A 22,118-nucleotide genomic window follows, 5' to 3' on the forward strand; every position below is an offset into this window, starting at 1 on the left:
AAGCAGCTGCCTCTGGCTCAGGTCAAGATCCTAGGTCCTGGGATCAAGTCCCCGCACTGGGCTCCTTGCTCAGTGAGGAGTCTGCCTCTCCCTCTGCCTGCCACTCCCCCCGCTCGTGCTCACACTCTCTCTGATTAAAAATATATATTTATATTTATTTTGGAGAGACAGGGAGAGCATAAGCAGGGGGGAGCAGAGGAGAGAGAGAATCCCAAGCAGACTCCACACTGAGTGCGGAGCCCCACACAGGAATTGATCCCATGACCATGAGTTCACGACCTGAGCCGCAATCAAGAGTCAGATGCTGAACCAACTGAGCCATCCAGGCGCCCCATATTCTTTTAAGTCTTCAAATTCCCAAGTATATTTTATACTTATTTCACTCTGGGGTAGCCACATTTGAAACATCCTATATGGCTACCATATCAAACAGTGTCGGTTCAGATGGTGAAGCCTGCATGGCAAGTTAAGCAACTAAAATAACTTGGCAAAAGTTTACAAAGGTCCTACACATTAAATAAATAAATAAATAAATGCTTCCTATTACATTACTCATCATCCTCACACTTACTCTATGAACGACAAAACATGAAAAATTAACTTTCAGGGGGCCTGGGTCCTGGGATCAAGCCCCGCATCAGGCTCCCTGCTCCAAGGGGAGCCTGCTTCTCCCTCTCCCTCTGCCTGCCCTCCCCCATGCTTATGCGCACGCATGCTCGGTCAAATAAATAAAATGTTTTAAAAATTAACTTTCATTTTCCAGATTATGTTAATATTTAAGGAGTTTGGGTAGAACTAAAGAGTTAACAGGACCCACAGATTTTTATAGGCATACCAGAAGATTTAGAGTTTATTCTTTAAGCTAGAAAAATGTTTTAAGCAGAAAAATAATATGATTAGATTTCCAGTTAATAACTCAGAATGGGGCATAAGGGAGAGTATAGATGCAAATGCAAAAAAAAATTCAAGCATTAATATTCAAGAGAGGATGAGAGCTTAACTAAGGCAATAACAACAGAGACAAACAAAAGGAAATAAAACTAGAAAATCAGCTCATCATTAATTACATGTGTGAAGTGGAAAAAAGCACAGGTTTCTGCCTAGAGTGGGTAATTTGATGACAATTATCAAAATAACTTTATCTCTAGTAAAAGATCATGAATTCAGACAGCTAGTTGGAGTTGTCCAACAAGCCTTTGAATATGGAGTCTAGAACTCAAGAGAAAGGTCAGGTCTAGAGATAAAAACATGAGGGCCATATTCAAATGAACAGTACTGATGCTGATAGACTATATTATCTAGGCAAAGTTACAGTTTATAAAAAAAGAAACTTAGAAAATACTACCATTTAAGAATAAATTAATAACAATAATCTTCAAAGAAAAGAGAAAAAGGGAGAGCAGGGTGTAAAAGACAAGAAAGAATTTAAAATAATATGAGTCAATGAATACACAATGCAGTAAAATCATAGTCCCAGAAGAAACATGAATATGATCAAGAGAGTAAGACAGAGGGGCACCTGGGTAGCTCAGTCGTTTGGGTGTCCAACTCTTGATTTCAAATCAGGTCACGAGCTCAGGGTTGAGATCGAGCCCTGAGTCAGGCTCCATACTGAGCGTGGAGTCTGCCTGAGATTCTCTCCTTCTGCTCCTCCTCCCCCACCCCCAACAGCCAGTAGCACATCTGTGCTCTCTAAAATTAATTAATTAAATTTTAAAAAGAGAGAATAAGAGAAAAAAGTTCTAAACAGGAAAATAGATACCTCTTTGTCTGAATCTAGAGACAGAAATAAATCTACAGACACAGAAGCAGAAAATCAAGACATTAACACTTGTAACAGCAGCTCTCAAAGTGTGGGGAAGACATTTTCAAAGATCCTTGAAGTTAAAACTTTTTTCATAATACCAATACCATGACAGTAATTATCTTTTTCATTCTCATTCTCTCAGGAGTGTAGGGTGGAATTTCTGAAAAGCTGTATATGATATAGCAACGGACTGAATGCAGAAGTAGATATGAGGATCCGCCTGACTTCTACTAAGCCAGACATTATTAAAGAGACATTCAAAAATGCTTAACAATGTTACTGCTCTCATTAACGTTCTATTTGCTAAAGAAATAATTTTTTCAGTAAAAATGTATGTTAACACATGAGTTTGTTATTTTCAGATAAATGTGTTCTAAATTTCTGTTTTAATACCTAATATAGTAAAGATAAATAGATATAGCCTATATAAACAAGGCTCTTCAAGGGCCCCTCAATAATAAGACCTGTAAACGGATCCTGAGACAGAAAGTTTGAAAACTGCTGACCCAGAGCATCAAGAATCTTAACAAGAATGATACAGGAATCATAAACAAAAAGTCATGTAAAGTCTAAATGTGTTCATCAAGTAGTGCTAATAAACTACTGACCCAGCACTGGTGCTTTCAAAGTCACATAAAGTTTATAGTTAGTCTCACCAGGATTAAAACAAAACAGCTCCTCTAAAGGAAGTACAAAAAAATAGTTAAATCCATGGGCCCTCGAACCAGACTTCCTAATTTCAAATTCCTAATTTTCCAACTCTGGCACTGCCACAAACTACTTGTATCACCACCAACCAAGTTACTTAACCTCAGTATGCTTGAATTTTTTCCGAATAAAAAATAGAAATGCTGATATTAGCAGCACCTACCTCATATAAAGTTGTCATGAAGACTGAGCTAAAACATGTAAAGTGTTTAGTCTAATGCCTGACTCTAATAATCAGTATTAGTTGTTGTGGTTGTTGTCATAACTATTTTCATACAAAATCATTTTGGCTAAGAATAGGGATAACCTCTCTAAAAAGCTACCAGAAACCCAAGAGCCAGCACAAAAGAGCATTATCAGTAACCTACAATTTTCCTTTGAAGATAAGATTTCTTTTCCCAAGCTATACAGGATCCTATTTGGTGCCACAAAGACTATGACTTCCACTGTTGTCAACCACTCTCAATAAAGTAAGAATAATGAAAGAATTTTCTTTTTTTAGCAAAATATATTTTTTATTCTCTAGTGATCTTCAAATGGGCCAGTAAATACTTAATTAAGACTTACCTTTACACATTGTTCAGCTAAGTCTCTGCTAGTCCTGTTATTAAGTTCGACCACAACTAAACGATTACAAAGTGCTTTTATAGCTCCATCAACCCCAACAATCCTTCGGGTGCATTCTGCAGATACATCCAGATAGTATGTGATGGCACGGGCTGTCACCTCTAACACATTGTCTGGAGCACTTTCATCAAGAAAAATTTTGCAGAGGGCTGGTAAGAAAGTGCGAGGAGGACATCTGTAGTGAAAGAAATCATATTATACCTAGGATTACTGAATTCTTCACAACAAAATATTAACAAAATCATAAATAAAAACTGTAACACAATACATCACATTCAATACTGCGTCTGCATGTATATAAAGTAGTATTTCTCAAATTGCTTGTTTCCAGAACAATACTCACATGCTAATTTTATCACTGCTGAAAATATCAAGTTATCAACAGTTTACGGTAGCAGCATTAACTTGAAACCATGTTAAAAAAAAATTTCCTATTCAATACACAGCTCAAACATCAGCTGCTCTGTAAAACCCTCCCTAACCTGCCCAAATCGCTAAGTGGTACTTTCATGTTCCTAAAACTTCATATAAACAGTGCCCACATTATGTAATCTATCACTTTATTTCCTTATTTACATTAAAAGGTCCTGAAGGCCAGGGACATTGTTCAATTAATGTTTTATTAGAACCAGTGCTGATCTGGGGTTTAACAGATAAGGATAAAACATAACAACAACTTTGTAACCTCTGTGGTCCTGTTTCCTCATTTGTAAAGCATAGATAATATCTAAAAAATAACAACTTTATATGGGTGATATGAAAATTAAATAAAATTATATATATTAAACACTTAGCTCCATACGCTGGAACCATATTGAACTAATTAACTTTAGTTCTCCTTTCCTCCTATGAATAGTCTAATGCCTGCTATATAATCAAAAGCAGAATTTGTGAGGTACCAATATCCTCTATATTTTATCAACACTTAAAATATGAAAGACTATGATTTACATTTAGTAGAAATCTCAGTTGTATGACATCAAATACATTATTCTAACTTCTCTGCACAAACTAAGCTTTAAATGGGCTACAGATAACACAAAAGGTAGTACTCTAAACGTTTTAGTGGAATTATTTTTCCTTCATATTTTAGCCTGTGTATATCTTTAGTAGCTTTTTAACAATATCTGTGTTTTGGGATACCTGGGTGACTCAGTTAAGCGTCTGCCTTCTCTCGCCCTCTAACCACCCCCCCAACACTCACACACTCTCTCACATAAATAAATAAATCTTAAAAAAAAAAAAAAAAGCAGCCACCATTATAATATAAACAGGTAATACCTTAAAACAGTCTCTTCAGTTGTTGATTAGGGAGGTTTTTTTCCCCTTATCTTTTTTTTTTTAAGATTTTATTTATCTATGTATCTATCTATTTACTTCTTTGACAGAGAGAAGAGAAGAGAACACAGAAGCAGGAGAAGCAGCAGGCAGAAGAGAGGAAGAAGCAGACTCCCTGCTGAGCATGGAGCCTGACCCGAGCTAGATCCCAGAACCCTGGGATCATGACCTGTGTCAAAGTCAGACACTTAACCAACTGAGCCATCCAGGCATCCTGACAGAGGATTTCTTTTTCTCTTTTCCCTTCCTTCCTTCCTCCCTCCCTTCCTTTCTTTCTTTTTTGACAGAGAGAGCACAAGCAGGGGGAGCAGCAGGCAGAGAGAGGAGGGGAAGCAGACTCCCTGCTGAGCAGGGAGCCCAATGTGGGACTCAATTCCAGAACCATCAGGACCTCAGCCGAAAGCAGACACTTAACTGACTGAGCCACCCGGGCATCCCAATAGAGAATTTCTTAATATCATTTTCAAAGAAACCCTATGTTGATAGATAATCAACTCGGTCTTTGAATTCAACCTGAGCTTTACAGTTATTCAACAGCACTTACCTACCTTCTTCAACCAAGACCCTCAAAAATCCCTTGCTTCCCCCCACCCCAGGCTACCACTACAGCCACGACCTTCCCTAGGTCTGAATCCATGTCAACAGGCAGTAACTAAGAAACAAGGTTTATATAATCAAGGAAACTAATGTCATTATAAATCTGTAATCGACAACCTTAAATGAGCACAATGTCCAATAATTCTGCTACATTTCTTCCAAAATCTACAATGAGTATTTCACACCTTTTAATTTTCTCTTGGCTTTGTGACTCCCTTGGTTTTCTATCTAGCCTTGGTCTTCAACTCCCTGCTTTTCTCTCTCTAGTTGGTCTCATCTATTCCCTTTGTTCATACATCATGGATGTAAATCTCACCCATATACCATGAAAACTCCCAAAATGTTACCTCTAACCCAGACCAACTAACTATCACTATCTCCACTTAGAATTATCACAGGCACTTTAAAAAGGACATATATAAGTACCTCCTTAAGAAGCCTGCACATAAACCAACTCATTACCCATTCCCAGTTATGTTCCTTTTGGGTGGTTTCAGAGCACTCAGTGAAATCCATCTAGCAAAAGCATCTATCAAGCTACATTATATTTTCCCATTTACCTGCCTTATCCATGAAAACATGAGCTACTAGAGAGCAGGGTCTGTGCCTTATCTGTTTTCCTACAACCAGACCCAGACTTCTTATCTAGTGGATACTCAAATATTTGATGAATATATGAAATACATATGATATACACATAAATACATGAATATAATGAAAATAATTCCTGTCTCAAGAAATTCAGTTTAATAGGGAGAAAGATAATGTAATCAAGGAAAAATAAATAAGTATAATAAAAACCTCAAAGAAGTAGGTCCATAAAAAGTTCTGAGAGGCAAAATTCAACTTAGGGGATTTGGGGAAAAGAAGACACCACAAAAAAGGAAGACTTTTCAGTTAAATCAAGGTATTCTTTAGAGAGTTATTGCAAGGATTTGAGATAATGATTATAAAATGTGTAGTACAGGGATCAAAACATAAAAAATGCTTGATAAACACATGGCAGAAGATGGTTAAGCCGACAAGCCATTATATTCCAAGCCATTATATTCCAAGCCATTATATTCCAAGTAAGGAGAATAACATGTGCAAAGGATGGAGAATTGAAGAATTACGTGATGCTGCAGACTGTATTTTCCAACAATATCCACAACATTATCTCCCATTCCACATACCCACATATATATATGTATATATATATATATGCATTTTTTAAGATTTACTTATTTATTTTAGGGGGGAGGGGCAGACAGAGAGAGAATCCTCAAGTAGATTCCTCACTGAGCACAGGGCCAACTTGGGGCTTGATCCCTGGACCCTGAGATCATGACCTGTGCTGAAATCAAGAGTCAATCACTCAACCGACAGAGCCACCAAGGCACCCCCCTCCATATATTCTTTTTCATGTGACTCTGATACTCATTCCCATTGAGAGGGCCTATGTTTCCACTACTTGAATCTGGGCAGCTTTATGAGTACAGTAAAAGTGACGGCTCTGTGACTTCTAAAGCCGAACCAGGGGGCGCCTGGGAGGCGCAGTCGTTAAGCATCTGCCTTTGGCCCAGGGCGTGATCCCGGTGCTCTGGCACTGAGCCCCACATCAGGCTCCTCCATTAGGAGCCTGCTTCTTCCTCTCCTGCTCCCCCTGCTTGTGTTCCCTCTCTTGCTGGCTGTCTCTCTCTGTCAAACAAATAAATAAATAAATGAAATAAAATAAATAAATAAATAAATAAATAAATAAATAAATAAAATAAAGCTGAGCCAACAAAAGCTTCTATTGGATTCTCTTGGGACTCTGGATTTTTGCAACACAACCACCACACTGTGAAGAAGCCCAAGGAGCCATATTACAAGGCGTTCCAATTAAAAACCAAGGAAAGGTCCTAACTAAAAGCCAGTATCAAGGGCATGTGAGAGACCAAGTCATCAGATGATTCTAGTATATCACCTAGTGCATCACCATCAAGCTTTTGTTACTGATAAGTGGGATCATACTACAAATAGTATCCTATAATCTGCTTATTTCTTTGATAATGCTATGACCACCTTCCCACATTAATATAAACAGACCTAGCTCAATCTTTCTAATGTCAATATAACATCCAATATATTGAAGAGCCATACATAATCACTACTGAGGTGGTTTCCTGATTTTTACTATTTGAAATAGTGCTGCAGTGAACAATCTTGGAGGTATATCTTTACATGCCTGTATCAGTACAGCTGACCACTGGGTCTGAACTGTGCAGGTCCATTTATACATGGGTTTTTTGTTTTGTTTTGTTTTTTTATAAATAAATAAATAAATATTTTAAATAAATAACAGTACCTGTTTATTCTATCAGTAAGGCTTCTGGTCAACAGGAAGATACTAAGTAGTTAAGCTTCTGGGGAGTCAAAAGTTATACACAGATTTCTGATTGCAAATTTAAATAGAAACTTGAAGGCCATCTAGGTGACTCAGTTAGTTAAGCATCCAACTCTTAATTTCAGCTCAGGTCATGATGTCGGGGTCATGAGATCAAGCTCCTTGTCAAGGAGTGCTGGGTGTAGATCCTGCTTAAGGTTCTCTTTTTCCCTCTTCTCTGCCCTTCCCAGCCCCCTGTACGCATGCTCTATCTAAAAAAAAATTAAATAAGTAAATAAATAAATAAGTCGAAACAAACAAAAGTATAATCCCACCAGAAGCATTTTAGAATTCCTATATTCCTACCGCTAAACCACACAAAATGCTACCACCTTTAAACTTTTGCTAAACTGATAAACATTTAAAGACTTTATTTCATAAAATTTGGCTCGCCATGACAGAATTAATAAACTTTTACTTTTTTAAAAAACTATTTTATTTATTTATTTGAGAGCATGAGTGAGCATGAGTGGGGGGGGGGGGCGTAAGGGAGAAGCAGGCTCCCCACTGACAGGGAGCCTGGCTCAGGGCTTGATCCCAGAACCCTGGGATCACGGCCTGAACCAAAGGTAGACACCCAACTGACTGAGCCACCCAAGTGCCCTAAGAATTAATAAACTTTTAAAATTAAAGACAGAATTACTCAAACCCCCACCAAGAAAATACAAAAGAACCTAAAGCTGTATTCATACACACACAAACACTTCAGACTATAGAGAGTCTCTAATTAGAATCACAAAAAATTTACTCCAAAATAAATTCAATCATTCATATCTTCTTTCTGTATTTCTAATACAGACCTTATTTCTGTATGAACACATACTGGAGGCAGATACAAAACCATGCTGGGTATATATTAACATCATTTTAAACTCTCCATTCCATTTTCCCTTAAAAAATAAAAATCCAGATTTACTAACCTACTCATTCATTCCTCCAGGATTGAAAACTTATTTTCAACATTATTTTCAACATTATTTTCAATTAGATTTTCCTACAATGAACTCTAGAGTTCAAAACAATCAAAAACCACAAGGTCCTCTATCAAAAACAATACCATTTTGAAGATGGTTATAAGAGACTACATTCAAACACATTGGGTGAGACTACAAAAAGTAATTTTCAAACAGATTAAGGAAACTTTGATCTCCTCTTACATGAATTGTCAAGTCAAGGGTTCAGAAAAGGTTATCAGGCAAAAATGTATATACAAGGATGGTCACAGTGACATAAACCATATATCTAATAACAAGGGCACAATTAAGTATATGACACATCCATATGACAGATTATGCAGGTTTTATTGAGGTACTTACTAAAAACATATTATGATACAAATATTGTTTAATAAAGATATTAGGTAAAAGAAAAAAACCATTATGGTGTTCATCGTGTTAAAATACGAAGAGAAAAAAACTAGAGGAAAAAGTTAAAATGGCTTATTACTAGATAGTGTACTTACAGGTAATTTCTCTAAAAATTTCTCCAAAGTTTTCTGATTTTTCCAAATTTCTGAAACAAGTGTATTTTGCAATCCCAGGAAATAAATTTAAAGTTTGGGGCAAGTCAACTACAGTAAGTTTATTACAGCCTATTTCTCCCAATGATTACAACCAAAAACCTTGGACAAAACAAAAAAGCAACTATCTGAGGACCCTGAAAAGTACACAGTAGGTGGATTGGGGAAGGAAGTCAAAACTTAAATAAGGACCCATGATGGAAGTGAGTTTCAGGGGCTTTTTTTCTTTCCTCTTTTTTTTCCTGGTTTGACCCCTTGATGGGTCCAATCTCCAAACTACGTAGCAGGAACACAGAACATAAACTCAGAGAGAACCAAGAAAGAGGGTCTCTGTGAGCCAGAGAGTGTGGGGAGAAATTCCTGGGGCTTCTTATTCCCTGCCTGGCCCCAAGGCAAGGCTCACAGAGTTAAGCCTCATTACTAAACCCTGAGTGACACTTGCACAGGGCAGCAGAGATGGCATGAACATCTAAGGTGCTGGAGAGAAGTGGGAACTAAGAAAAGGAGCCCCTACGGTCAAAAGAGCATGAGAAGAATCCTGTTATCTTCTCTTTTTCTCTCACTACTTTCACCTTAAGGGCAGTTTAGTCTAGTCTAGTCCAAGCACAAGGGGTGAGAAGAGGAGAGGGGAGGTGGGTGGGAAGAAGTCTAGCTATAACATCAAGAAAGCCCCAGTTTTCTAGCTACAATACTAGTAAAAAGGGCTCCAGGTAGCCAAAAGATACAGGGGAAATCTCCGAAAAGAAAGAGCAAAAAAAGGATCCCAAAACAAGTCCTAAACTCGCCTACCAAACTGCACTGTGGAGGACAGAGCTGAAAAACAGCAGCAAAAACTTTGACAACTGAACTATGATATAATTCATCACCCAAGTCCCAGATTACGCTCTGAATAACACATATACAGAACAGACCCAAATACCATGACAAAAGCTATGAAATCACTAACATTGGAACCACCACCCACAGAGGGTAAGGCAGAACTTGCGATCTAAATCTATTGCATTTGAGAGTCATCTATGTTGCTGCAGCAATAGACTACATTTAAGAAGCTGGACTCAAAATACTACACAATGTATATGAGATTCTACTTACACAACATTCTGGTAAAGTCAAAACAATAGCATCAGAGAGCAGGCCACTCACTAGTTGTCAAGCACTGGAGTTGGGGAAGGATTTAACTTCAAAGAGAAAGCTCTAGGGAATGTTTTGGGATGATGGAACTGTGCTGAATTTCAATTGTGGTGGTGATTACATGACCCTGCATCTGTCAAAACTCAGAACTTTCCTGTGTGTAATTTAAATAAATTTAAGAAAAAAATGAGTATCATGCATATCATAATCACTGCCCTCCCTGAATAGTGCTAAAAGTATACATCCATGGCACAAAAGTTTATTTATAATTGAAGAGGTTTTCAAACTTTAAAATTTGCTAGATTTATCTCTTACATTATGGGCAGAAATTATTTTTATATAATTAAACCTAGTACCATACTATAACAACAATTTATAGACCTAAAAATAGCTTAATTAGGAAATATTAAGATTACCCCATCTATATGGAACCACCAGACCAGTCAACCACACAAATGAGATAAAGAAGAAACTTCAGATGAATACAAATTTAAGCAATGGTTTCCAAAATACTATCTGCAATGACATCAGAATGTTTCCATGATGAAAGCAGAGATAAATAACTTAAAACAAGAATGCGGCACCTGGGTGGCTCTGTCGGTTGAGCATCTGTCTTTGGCTCAGGTCATGATCCCGGAGTCCTGGATAGAGCCCTACATTGGGCGCCCTGCTCAGCAAGGAACCTACTTCTTCCTTCCCTCTGCCCCTGCTCATGCTCTCTCTCGCTCTCTCTCAAATAAATAAAAACTTAAAACAGGGGCGCCTGGGTAGCGCAGTCGTTAAGCGTCTGCCTTCAGCTCAGGGCGTGATCCCGGTGTTCCTGGATCGAGTCCCACATCGGGCTCCTCCGCTGGGAGCCTGCTTCTTCCTCTCCCACTCCTCTGCTGTATTCCCTCTCTCGCTGGCTCTCTCTATGTCACATAAATAAATAAAATCTTTAAAAAAATAAAAATAAAAAATAAATAAAAACTTAAAACAAACAAACAAAAAAACGAGATAAAAAAATTCTCATGAGGTTCCAAGAGAAATAATTTCCTTGGGAACTGTAATAGTTTTTATACTATAACTACTGTATCCTTTTTCTAGACTGTATCACTTGGACTTGGACCAACATTTTTGAAGATTTAAAATATAAAATTAAACTTTATAAATAAATAAAGGAAGTTATAGTGGCAATATTTTACTGAATATGGTCTGTAAATTGGGCATTTTCTTTATTAAAGAACTAAAACAAAATTTTAACTGTAGAAGTCTAATAAATTTGGTTTCATAAAGATACATCTTTTGATCCATTCCACCTTTTATTTTTGTCCCTGCTCCCAGCCTTGACTCTCTCTGTATTGCTTAACTAAAAATAACTCCTGGCAGAGCAGTTGAAAATTATGGCCTTCCCTCTCAAAGAAAAAGGAGTAAAATTCTAATATGTAGACTTGCTTTTCCCCAATTAAAACACACACACAAATCCAACTGCAATTCATTCAACAAATATCTACTGAATAAATAGTACTTTTTTATGCCAAGTACTATGCTAGGTATTGGAGGGTAGGATACAAAGATGAATAAGACAGTCTTGGCGCTAAGGAACTCAAAGGCCTAATGACACAGTCAACAAGTATGCAAAGTATACATTATTTATAGCTACAAAGAAGAGTGGGTTTTTGTTTTTTTTTTTTTTTGTATTTTAAGGTGACAGACACTTTGGTGAATTTAACAAAAGCTCACTGAAGATCATTGTCTATGAACCTCCTTACAGAGAATGGTTCTCATCTTCTAGCACTTCTTTCTGCTGTCCACTGAAAAGAAGTACATAACAGCTGATTTCTGTAAACAGAAATTACTTATTTAACTTCTTAGGATTATATGTATTTGAAATAATGAACATTCCTTATTCAAGGAAGGATCAGCTGTAGGGTTAATTAAAAAAAGTAATTTCACTTCCCTATTACTCTGTCATGGGGTAGAAGAAAACAGAAGTTAATATGGAAAAAATAGGTACATAAATGCAGGGGGGTAGGGAAAATATATACTGATTCTGTCACTGTTTGTACTACAGAGAAGAAGACAATGCTCCTCCTCTTACATGCTCCCCAACCAATTTCATGACTCCAGAAATACTTTCTTTAGGCATTTTAGGCATAAATGAAAAGCAAGCACAATATAAATAACTTCTTCAGTTTGTTCAATATTTGGTTATTAGCTATTATATGCCAGGCACTATGCTTAGCAACAGAAAAACAAAAGCAGGGGTGCCTGGGTGGCTCAGTTGGTAAAGTGGCTGCCTTCGGCTCAGGTCATGATCCCAGGGTCCCCGGGATGGAGCCCCAAATGCAAGGGCTCCCTGCTCAGCAGGGAGTCTGCTTCTCCCTCAGTACCCCCCCACCACTCATGCTCGCTCACGCTTGCTCACGCTCTCTCCTCTCTCTCAAATAAATAAATAAAATCTTTTTTTTAAAAAGACAAAGGGTGGGGCGCCTGGGTGGCACAGCGGTTAAGCGTCTGCCTTCCGCTCAGGGCATGATCCCGGCGTTATGGGATCGAGCCCCACATCAGGCTCCTCTGCTATGAGGCTGCTTCTTCCTCTCCCACTCCCCCTGCTTGTGTTCTCTCTCTCGCTGGCTGTCTCTCTGTCAAATAAATAAATAAAATCTTTAAAAAAAAAAAAAAAAGACAAAGGGAAAAAGAAAAACAAAAGTAGTAGTAATATGTAGCTAGTAGTACTGTGAGAACACAGGAGAAGTCTTTGAAGGCATCTGACTCTTATCCATTAGGTAAAGACCCAAAGATTTTGTAAAATAGAGTGGTACGGTCAAATAATTATTTTAAGACTATTTATACCTCAATAAAGCTGGGGGGGGGGGAAGACCATGAAAAATATTTTAAGATATGACTCTAGTTATTGTTAGCTTGGAGACAGAGATATCTGTTATGAAGCTACTAGCAAATTATAAGCATAATTATTTCCCCATACCAATCCAAGATGCTATCATTCTTTTCAATCTCCTATTTCAAGGAGAAAAGAGGTCATCAGACAGAAATCCCTCAAACTTTTAACCATCAAACCTAAAACATCTACATCTAATCTCTCCATCTTCCCTGTTTTACAAAGAACACACTACCTAAAATAAAACCCATCTCTCTACCAGCAGATCAGAGCTTTGCTCCTAAACATAAGATTTTCTGACCACAGCTTCAGCATTATCTGGTAGCATAACAGGAATGCAGACTATCAGGCAGCACACCAGACCCACTGAATCATAATCGGCAGCTTAACAAGGTCCTCAGTTGATTTACATCATGCACACTGAAGTTTAAAAAGCACTGGTCTTAACAGAAGCCAATTTTCTCCCAGTTTCTCAGAATCCTAAACACTACGGATATTCTCTCTCCTATCTTTTTGACCTTTGAACGACAAAATCCCATACCCCCATTCCAATCTAACTTCTTGGAAAAGTTTTCCACACTACCTGGCTCTATTTCTTCATATCCTACTGACTCCTGGACCCATTCAAATCTGTCCCTCACCACCACTCCACTCAGCTCTCATCAAGATCAATGTCCTTGAGAATGTAGCTAAATGCAAAGGACACTTTCAGTCTTCACCCTACTTGACCCCTCACCACAATTCAACACAATCGTTCTTTCTCTTTCTGAATCACTTTCTTCCTGTGTTGACATGTACACTAATGAATCAAAAGCAATGGTGGATGAAGCAGCCACCATTTCAGCGTGAATCAAGGCAGGGGCAATGAACTGTACTACTAGCAGCTGTATTCTTCACGGCCAAGCTCTGACATGGGGGGCCGGGGGGAGGCAGTTTCACTACGAATAACCTTGATGAAGGAAAAAAAATTATTAATTTTACTAAATCGCAACCCTTGAAATCCCATCCTTTTAATAAACTACTTCAGGCAATGGGAAGTAAGTATAAAGCATGTCCGCCTCCTGAAGAATGACAGTGTGTCAAGGGAAAGTACTTGTGTAACTGTTGGAGAGCTGAACTAGACCTTTTTTTCATGTAACACCATTTTTACTCGAAAGAACTTCAGACAAACTGTGATTATTCAGACTTGGAAATCTGACAAACATTTTCTCAAAAGTTAACGAAGTAAGCCTTCTACTTCAAGGAAAACAACTGATGGTACTTATTGCCAATGATAACATTAAAGCTTTCAAGCAAAAATGACAATTCTGGAAAACTTGTATCTGCCACCATGAGCTAGACAGCTTCCTAATATTGAAACTTTCCTGATGAGCTCAGTATTCATATTAAACAAATGTGAGTTTGTTTGTAGAATGACATATGTCAACATTTGGATTATCTGTATAGCTGGGTAAATCCATAACCAGTGCACAATTTTACAAGCTTGAGCATGGGTTAATAAAAAATCCACTCAAAGTACAAGAGAGACCAATAAATTTTATGTAACAGAGTACCAAAAGCTCATTGATATGATTCAGAATCCACATTATAACTAACCCTTAAGAAACTATCACTTGTCCAGTTTTGGTACAGTATCAAAGAATATCCATAATTATGTTAAAAATTACAACATTCCTCCCTTTTCCAAAGACATTTGCGGAGGATGATTTTTTTCATATATTTCTATCAAAACATAATCCAGCAGGCTGAATGCAGAGGCAGATATGAGAATCCAGCCAAATCCAAACTCATGATCTCAGCCCCTCAAAACTCTTCCAGTGTTCTCTCTCACTGAGTGGCATCATCATCCATTGTAACCTGAGTAATCCATGATACCTTTCTCACTCTCTCATATCCCATCATTCAACTTCTGACTATTTTACTTCCTAAATCTATCTCTATCCACTTCTTTCTACTTCTATTACTATAAACCTCTCTCTGGACCATAATCTACCAAGTCTAGAAGAATTTGTTCTTTCTGTCCTCTCTACCCATCTATTCTATTCCAAAAGAGCAGGTAATGTTTTTGAAAGACAAATGTAATCCCATCAGTCATTCTTTTGCAGTATTTCACTGCCTTTGCATTTCTCTCAAGGTAAAACCAAAAGCTTCACTTAACATATATATAAGACTCCATCCCATCTAGCCCCAACCTCCTACGCAGCACTCCAGCAAACTTTCCTTGTCCCAGTCACACTAGTTTTCTCCAAGGTCCTCAATCATGCCATACTTACCCCATTTCAAATTCTTCACACATTGCCTCCTCTTTGAACACCATTCTACCTCCTCTTCATACTTCACCCCATAAACTCTTATTCATCCTTCATATCTCTAAGAAAAACCACTTCTTCGAAGAAGGCCACTCGGACTACCCCTACCCTGCCAGGTCATGTCCCTTCTATATACCGTCACAGCACCCTAATCTTCATTGCACTTATCACAGTTTATAACCAAAATTTTATTTCTATAATTATTTAATATCTGCCTTCTCTTTTAGACTACTAGGCACAGTAAAAAAGAGAGACTGTATCTGTTTTGGTCACCACCCTATCTCTAACACCTGACATAAAGTAGGAACGCAATTTAAATGGTTAGGGGAACCTGAGTGGCTCACTTGGTTAAGTCTCTGACTTTGGCTCAGGTTGTGATCTCAGGGTCCTGGGATTGAGCCTCGAGTAGGGCTCAGCGCTCAGTGGGGAGTCTGTTTCTCCTCCCTCTGCCCCTTCCCCTACTTGGGTTCTCTCTCTTTCTCTCTCAAACAAATACTATCTTCAAAATCTTTAAAAGGTTAAAGCCTTGTCACTACTGTAGGTTTTTTACCTTTTATTCTAAATATACGGAGAGACTTTTTACTGTACATCCTTTTATGCCCTCATAATTAATTAAAATGACTATTTATTTTTAAAAAGAGCCTTTAGGCACCTGGGTGGTTCAGTCAGTCAAGCATCCGACTCTTGATTTCTGCTCAGATCATGATCACAGGGTTGTGAGATCGAGACCCATGCTGGGCATGGAGTCTGCTTAAGATTCTCTCTCCCTCTGCCCCTAACCCGCTTCCTCTCTTGAAAAGAAAAAAGGGAAAAAGAAAAAAAAAAGAGCCTTCTAGTACCTAAAAGTACTATTCCTAGGGCACCTAGGCAGCTCAGCTGATTAAGCATCTGCCTTTGGCTCAGGTCATGATTCCGGGGTCCTGGGATCATGCCCTCAGTGAGGCGCCTTGCTTCTTCTCCCTCTGCCTCTGCCTCTCTCTGTGTCTCTCATGAATGAATAAATAAAATCTTTAAAAAAAAAAAATAAATAAAATAAAAGTACCATCCCTAATATCCCATTTTCTAGATCTTAGATTCTACCCAGAAAATATAACTTTTAATCATATTATCTGAAGAGATAGGAGGCAGGATCTACAAGCGCCCAGGATTTACCTATTTATAGTAACATGTACAATAATCACCTGTTTTAACGTGAATGCAAACTCATTTGTAACTCATTAAATTTAACTCTTATTAAATTTATAACATATTAAATTTAACTCACTAACATATCACAAATGAAAACGAAAACTCACCTTGAACTTGAATTTTATTTTCTAGAGCATTACCCTGTAAGTTCAGGCATTAATACGAAGCTTCACAGAATATGTACATTTCTTAACTTCAAAAAGACTGTCAAAACTTGCTAAAAAATGGAGAGCCACAAATAATACTAAATTAAAGGAAAAGACTTAACTATTATGTGAAAAGCACTATGCTAGGGATTTCACATGTTATCCCTTTTAATCTTCACAAAAACCTGAACCCAAATCTATGCCATCCCAAAGGCCATTAATCTACCACACCACCTGCCTTTCCTGACTAAAGAGACATATAATTATTAATACAAGCTAATAAGGCAAAAACATATGTGAACATATAGACATCTTTTGCTGTATTCAATATAAATAAAGACTGTTTGCTAGTATCTTAATGAAATCAAGTTGGTACAGGAAATTTTCACCAATATTCAAAATATGCACATCATCTTGCTTTTCCCCTACCCTGTTCATTGACTCTTGCAAAGAATTTAAAAAGACTCTCCAAAAACAGTAAGTTTCACAAAATAAAGTCCCAAAATAAAAATTGAAATTAGAAATATAATAGTATTAGTGGGTAACCCACTTTACCCAAAACACTTTTCACATACATTCTTTCCTTTAATCCTTCCAAGGAGCTACTGCTATTCTACAGAGAAAGAAACTATACTAAGGTTCTCAAAGACTAAATTAGATGTAGCAGACCAAGAACCCAAGAATCTGAACCCAGGTCTCTAATGCCACAGCCCATTCTTTCCACCTCACCATGCTGCCTCTCCGGTTTAAAGGAATCAAAACAATTCTTGTGACAAGAAAATGTGACTACAGAACAAAAAGAGCAAACTAAATGTCTTTTAAAAAATTGTCACAAATTTAGTCCAACATCCATTTTTTGATAGACACATTACTGGTATGCTACATGAAACGGGTAATCATTCCAATTTGAAATAGGCTTATTATCTTAGTAAATACAAAATATAAGTCACATCTGACTTTAATTTCATCTTTCATAAAATTATATCAAATATAAATAAGCCTAGAAGGGAAAATGGAAAGAACGGTTGTGTTAGGATGGTAGGATTTTATATAGGGATGTTTCCTATTTTTAAAATTTCCTTTAAAATTGTCTTAATATGGTAACATCTTTTTAAATGCCATTATAAATAACTCTACTATATATTAGTACTTAATAAAAATACAAAGCAATCATTAATTTGATTGGCAAGTATAACATTTTATTTTTAAAAGATTTTATTTATTTGAGAGAGAAAGAGAGAGAGACACAAAGATAGCCACAGAGAGCACAAGTGAGCACGAACTGGGAAGAAAGAAAGGAACCCGATGCAGGACTCAATCCCAGGATCCTAGGATCATGATTTGAGCTGAAGGCAGACACTTAACCAACTGAGCCACCCAGGCGCCCCAGCAAGTATAACTTTTTAAAGTTATAATACAGAATATAGAATATGTAATATATAATATAATAAAGACCGTCTAAAACTAGTTGACATGAATGGGCCATTAAGAAATTGTGATTTGGGGTGGGGAAATGGGTGAACTGCGTGATGATTCACGAAATTCTACCCTTGAAACTAAATACTATACTACATGTTAACTAATTTGAATTCAAATAAAATCTTGAAAGAACACAAAAATAAAATCTTGAAAGAAAACAAAAATAAAAAAATTGTGATTTTTGAAACTGTTTATAAAGCTTTTTACCCTAAGATTTTTATTGTCTTAATGGGATTTACAATTAAGAATTTTTAACTTTATTAATTCATCTTCATTAATTATTCATTAAAAAATAAAGACAATTAAAAATACTTTGTCAATTTAGCGGCACCTGGGTGGCTCAGTCAGTTAAATGCTTTAGTGCTGCCTTTGGCTCAGGTCATGATCCCTGGGTCCTGGGACTGGATCAAGCCCCGCAACGATTTCCCTGCTCAGCAAGGAGTCTGCTTCTCCCTCTGCTTCACCCCTACCACCACCCACTCATGCTCACATGCACACACTCTGTCTCTCTAATAAATAAATCTTAAAGAAAAAAATACTTTGTCAGTTTTGTAATAACAGCCTTTATTGCCACCTCAAAGAAATTAAGATAATTGTACAAAGTTTTAAGTCAACATCTCAAACATTTTCTAATTACCTCAAAATGGCATTAAACCAAATATAGAAAATCTGAGTTTTCATTTACTTACTACCAGAATTTAAATTATAAATAAGAAATATAAAATAAACAGTAAAAACCAAATGTGTTCAGCATTAGGAAGAATGGTTCATCTAACTGGGTAAGTATCACATAAGAGGAAAAACAGCATTAACAGCCCATCTAGTAATGAATTCTTTTACATTTTCACACAAATTCTACATTAAAACCTCTGAATAAAATTGTTTAAACTCCAATTTTCAAAATCTGTTTCTACTCTCCCAAAAATATGGTGTATGAGTAACATCCAATTTATACCCTCCACACTGAAATTTACAAAGCGATCATTTGATTTAAGGAAAGTACATTGTCGTAGGAATTAATACTAATGAAAAAAGGAGCAGTTGGAAACTGTGTTCATCATCTTCTATATTTTCATGTTTATTTCAAGTTAATTTCTCGGTACAGAAACAGATAACTTTAAAGAAGTATTTGTATTTTCCCAGTTCATACTTTGAAAATGAATCAAGCAAGCTATGGGTTAAAGTAAGTATTCCCTAATTCCTATTCATTCAACAAACATATATTGGTGTCATCACAATTATCATTACAGGAATTACTTCACCTACCAACGTTTATTTCTCAGAAAAGTGCAAATGTAGAACTGCAGAAACTTTTAAAAAGATAATTTTAAAACTCACTAGAGAAAAGTCCACACAAACTAAAGTCAGCAAATGGTTGAAAACAGATGTCACCACAGCAACCCCAAAAGATGATGATGAAGGGATGTACTTACGTTTCAAAACAACGATCCACGTTGTCAGACATCAAAAGCAGCATGCATAGCTGTTCAAGGGCTATTAGTTGCATGTCCCTTTCATCTCCCTGTCCCATCTGTAGCCATTCCAGCAATGTATCAGGATCCACATCTGCCATGGTTTTTTAAAAGCCTCTTTGCTTAAATTAAAAAAGTAAAAGGAAAAAGTCCTTTAAATATCCAGGACTGATCAGCTTGGGTTTAAAAAATTTTCTTTTACATCAGCTAGAACCAAATGTTCCTGATGTCCTCCTAGGAATTAGAAAAGACTCATAAGTATGTTTGAGAGAGTACTTTAATGCAGTTTTTCAACTTTATTCCTCCTGTTTAACGTTCATATGTCATACTGAATAAAAAGCAGTTTTGCGCTAGAGTATAAGCTGATTAGGCTGCTACTTAACTGGAAACCAGAGCTGTCTTGTCAAACACAGTCAAACGAACTTTAGATCCCACTATTGCTATTACCAACGTCTGTGCCAAAAGGCAAAGAACACCTTACTAAAGGTTCTTTTTTTTTTCCCCAACAAACTTCTTCCCCCCTCCTCCACCCAAAACTGATCTTCAGATAAGTGTTAGATTCAGTATTTTGAGGAGATTCTAAGCACTGTGTCCAATCCCCCTCCAAATTAAGTTTCTGCTTTAAAATGATCTCCAATTCCACAAATTCTGCTCACTTCCTAATTTACTTACTGCTTCTTAAGACGTCGACATATAAACAATAATTAGATACAAGTTGTATCTATGAATAAAGGCGTGGTTAAGAATTCTGGCAGTCTTGGCAACTCTTAAAAGTTTAAAAAGAAATGCTAAAAGTAAATGCAATGGACTAACATCTTACGGATCCGAATACAGGCCAATCTATGGCCCTCTTTCCCATCCCCACAGAATGGGGCAGTTGGTTAAAAAAATAATATAAAATAGAGAAGCAGCCCCAAGAGGCAAGTCATTACAAAAGTCCGGAGGCGCCCTGACGGAAGGATCCCAGGTAACCTAGCTGCAGGTGTGTGAATCCAGCCACGGGTCCCGGTGGGCACCCAACGGCGGCGACCAGCAGGGATGACCCAACACTCCGGGCCCAGTCGAGTCCTGCTCCGGGAGGCGCAGGCACCGCGCTCTGGTTTCTTGGCACCAAACCCTGCCTAAGTTAGCTACCTGTGTCTAGGAGGGGGAAGTTCGGGGGGAGAGGCAACAAGCCTCAGTGCCCAAAACAGGCCGCCCGGCCGAGCAGGGCGGCGGGTCTCTCGGGAGCGGCGCCCGGAACTTCGAGGCTCGGGGGGACGTCCCTGGCCCGACCAGGAGGCGAACCCTTCTCAAGGGCAAGGGGGGCCCGCCTTGGGCTCCGGCTCGGCCAAACCAGGCTCGGGCTCGAGCAAGCCGGGCCCCGCCGCGGGCAGGGCCGGGGGAGGGGAACAAAGGGGCTAAGCGGGTTAGTCCGCAGCAGCCCGGCCGACCTCACCCGGAGCCGGGGTCTCGCTCCCCGCACGCCGCCGGGCATCCCGGATCCCGGCCCCCAGGCCTGGCCCTTCCGACCACCTAAGGCGCTTGCGCCTCCCGTTCCCTCAAGCTCTTACCCCGGCTTGTCGTCCCAAACCGCTCCGGTCCAGCTCCAAGCAGGCCGCGGGCAGAGCCAGGCCCGGCCGCGGCTCTCGAGTTACCAGGAAGCCGCAGGCCGCGCAGGTCGAGCCGGGCAAGCGGCACAGGAAAAGCCGCGCCTCGTCCCTCCCCTTCCTCCGCGGGGACCTGGTGACAGGGAAGCGAGAGGTTCCCCCGACCGGCGGCAGCCAGCGCACGTCCGGTCCCCGGCACGCGGCTCCTCAGGCCCGCAGCTCACAGGCCCGCGCGGTGCTGCCAGCGGCGGCGGGGGGTGGCCGCGTCCATCGCGATCCCGGAGGGGGAAGGGAGGAGGGTCGGGCGAGAGCGGGGCGGGGAAGCTGCGTAGGGCAGCAGAGCTCGGCGGAGGCGGAGCAAAGAGACGCTCGCGGCAGCGACCCCACCGGCCGCCAGGTGGGGCGCTGCGGAGACCGGTCGGCCGGCGGCGCAGTAGCCCCAACCTGGGGCGCCAGGCTACGCGTGGCCGCCGCCGTTAACCGGACGCTCTGGCCCTGCGGGCCTCGGACTCCCTTGTCAGCTGTCGCTTTTCTGCCGTACGCCCGCTCCCAGCACCCCCGCACACTGGTGCACGCACGCTCAGCCTGTTTTGCACCGTGCCTACACACTTAGCGTGCTCCTGCTGTTAGGCCCCCACGCTACACGTCATAGCTGCGGCCAACCTGTCCTTGCCGAGCCCCCGACCCGTACTCCGCCGCGAGCTCCCCTCTTCCCCGCGGGGCAGCCCGACTCGCGCACGGAAGTGCGTCGCGGGAGGAAAAGCACCTCCCTGGGGTCTTAGGAGGCAAACCTCCCGCAGTGCACCAGAAGGAAAACCTTTCACCACAACCCTGGGAAGTAATTATTTTCGAGCATTGTCTCCATTGCACTGAAGAGAGAACTGAGGCTCCAAAAAGCGTAGATTCAGGCCCAGCGGCGT

At 39.4% G+C, this 22,118-nt stretch overlaps 1 protein-coding gene across 1 annotated transcript in view; it reads right to left on the reverse strand.

The window, feature by feature from the left end:
• The window catches only part of HECTD1 (HECT domain E3 ubiquitin protein ligase 1), an 85,653-nt gene extending 64,111 nt beyond the window's left edge, over positions 1–21,542 (reverse strand). Inside the window, exons 1-3 of the mRNA XM_040620801.1 lie at positions 21,163–21,542; positions 19,571–19,843; positions 3,083–3,317 (exon numbers count right to left, since the gene is read on the reverse strand). Of these exons, the coding sequence (XP_040476735.1) occupies positions 3,083–3,317; positions 19,571–19,710 (375 nt within the window). The 5' untranslated portion in view covers positions 19,711–19,843; positions 21,163–21,542. The remainder of the gene's footprint in view (positions 1–3,082; positions 3,318–19,570; positions 19,844–21,162) is intronic.
• Between the last annotated feature and the right edge of the window lie 576 nt (positions 21,543–22,118).

The sequence above is a fragment of the Ursus maritimus genome, unplaced genomic scaffold, assembly GCF_017311325.1.
Source record: "Ursus maritimus isolate PB19 unplaced genomic scaffold, ASM1731132v1 scaffold_36, whole genome shotgun sequence".
Lineage (NCBI taxonomy): Eukaryota > Metazoa > Chordata > Mammalia > Carnivora > Ursidae > Ursus > Ursus maritimus.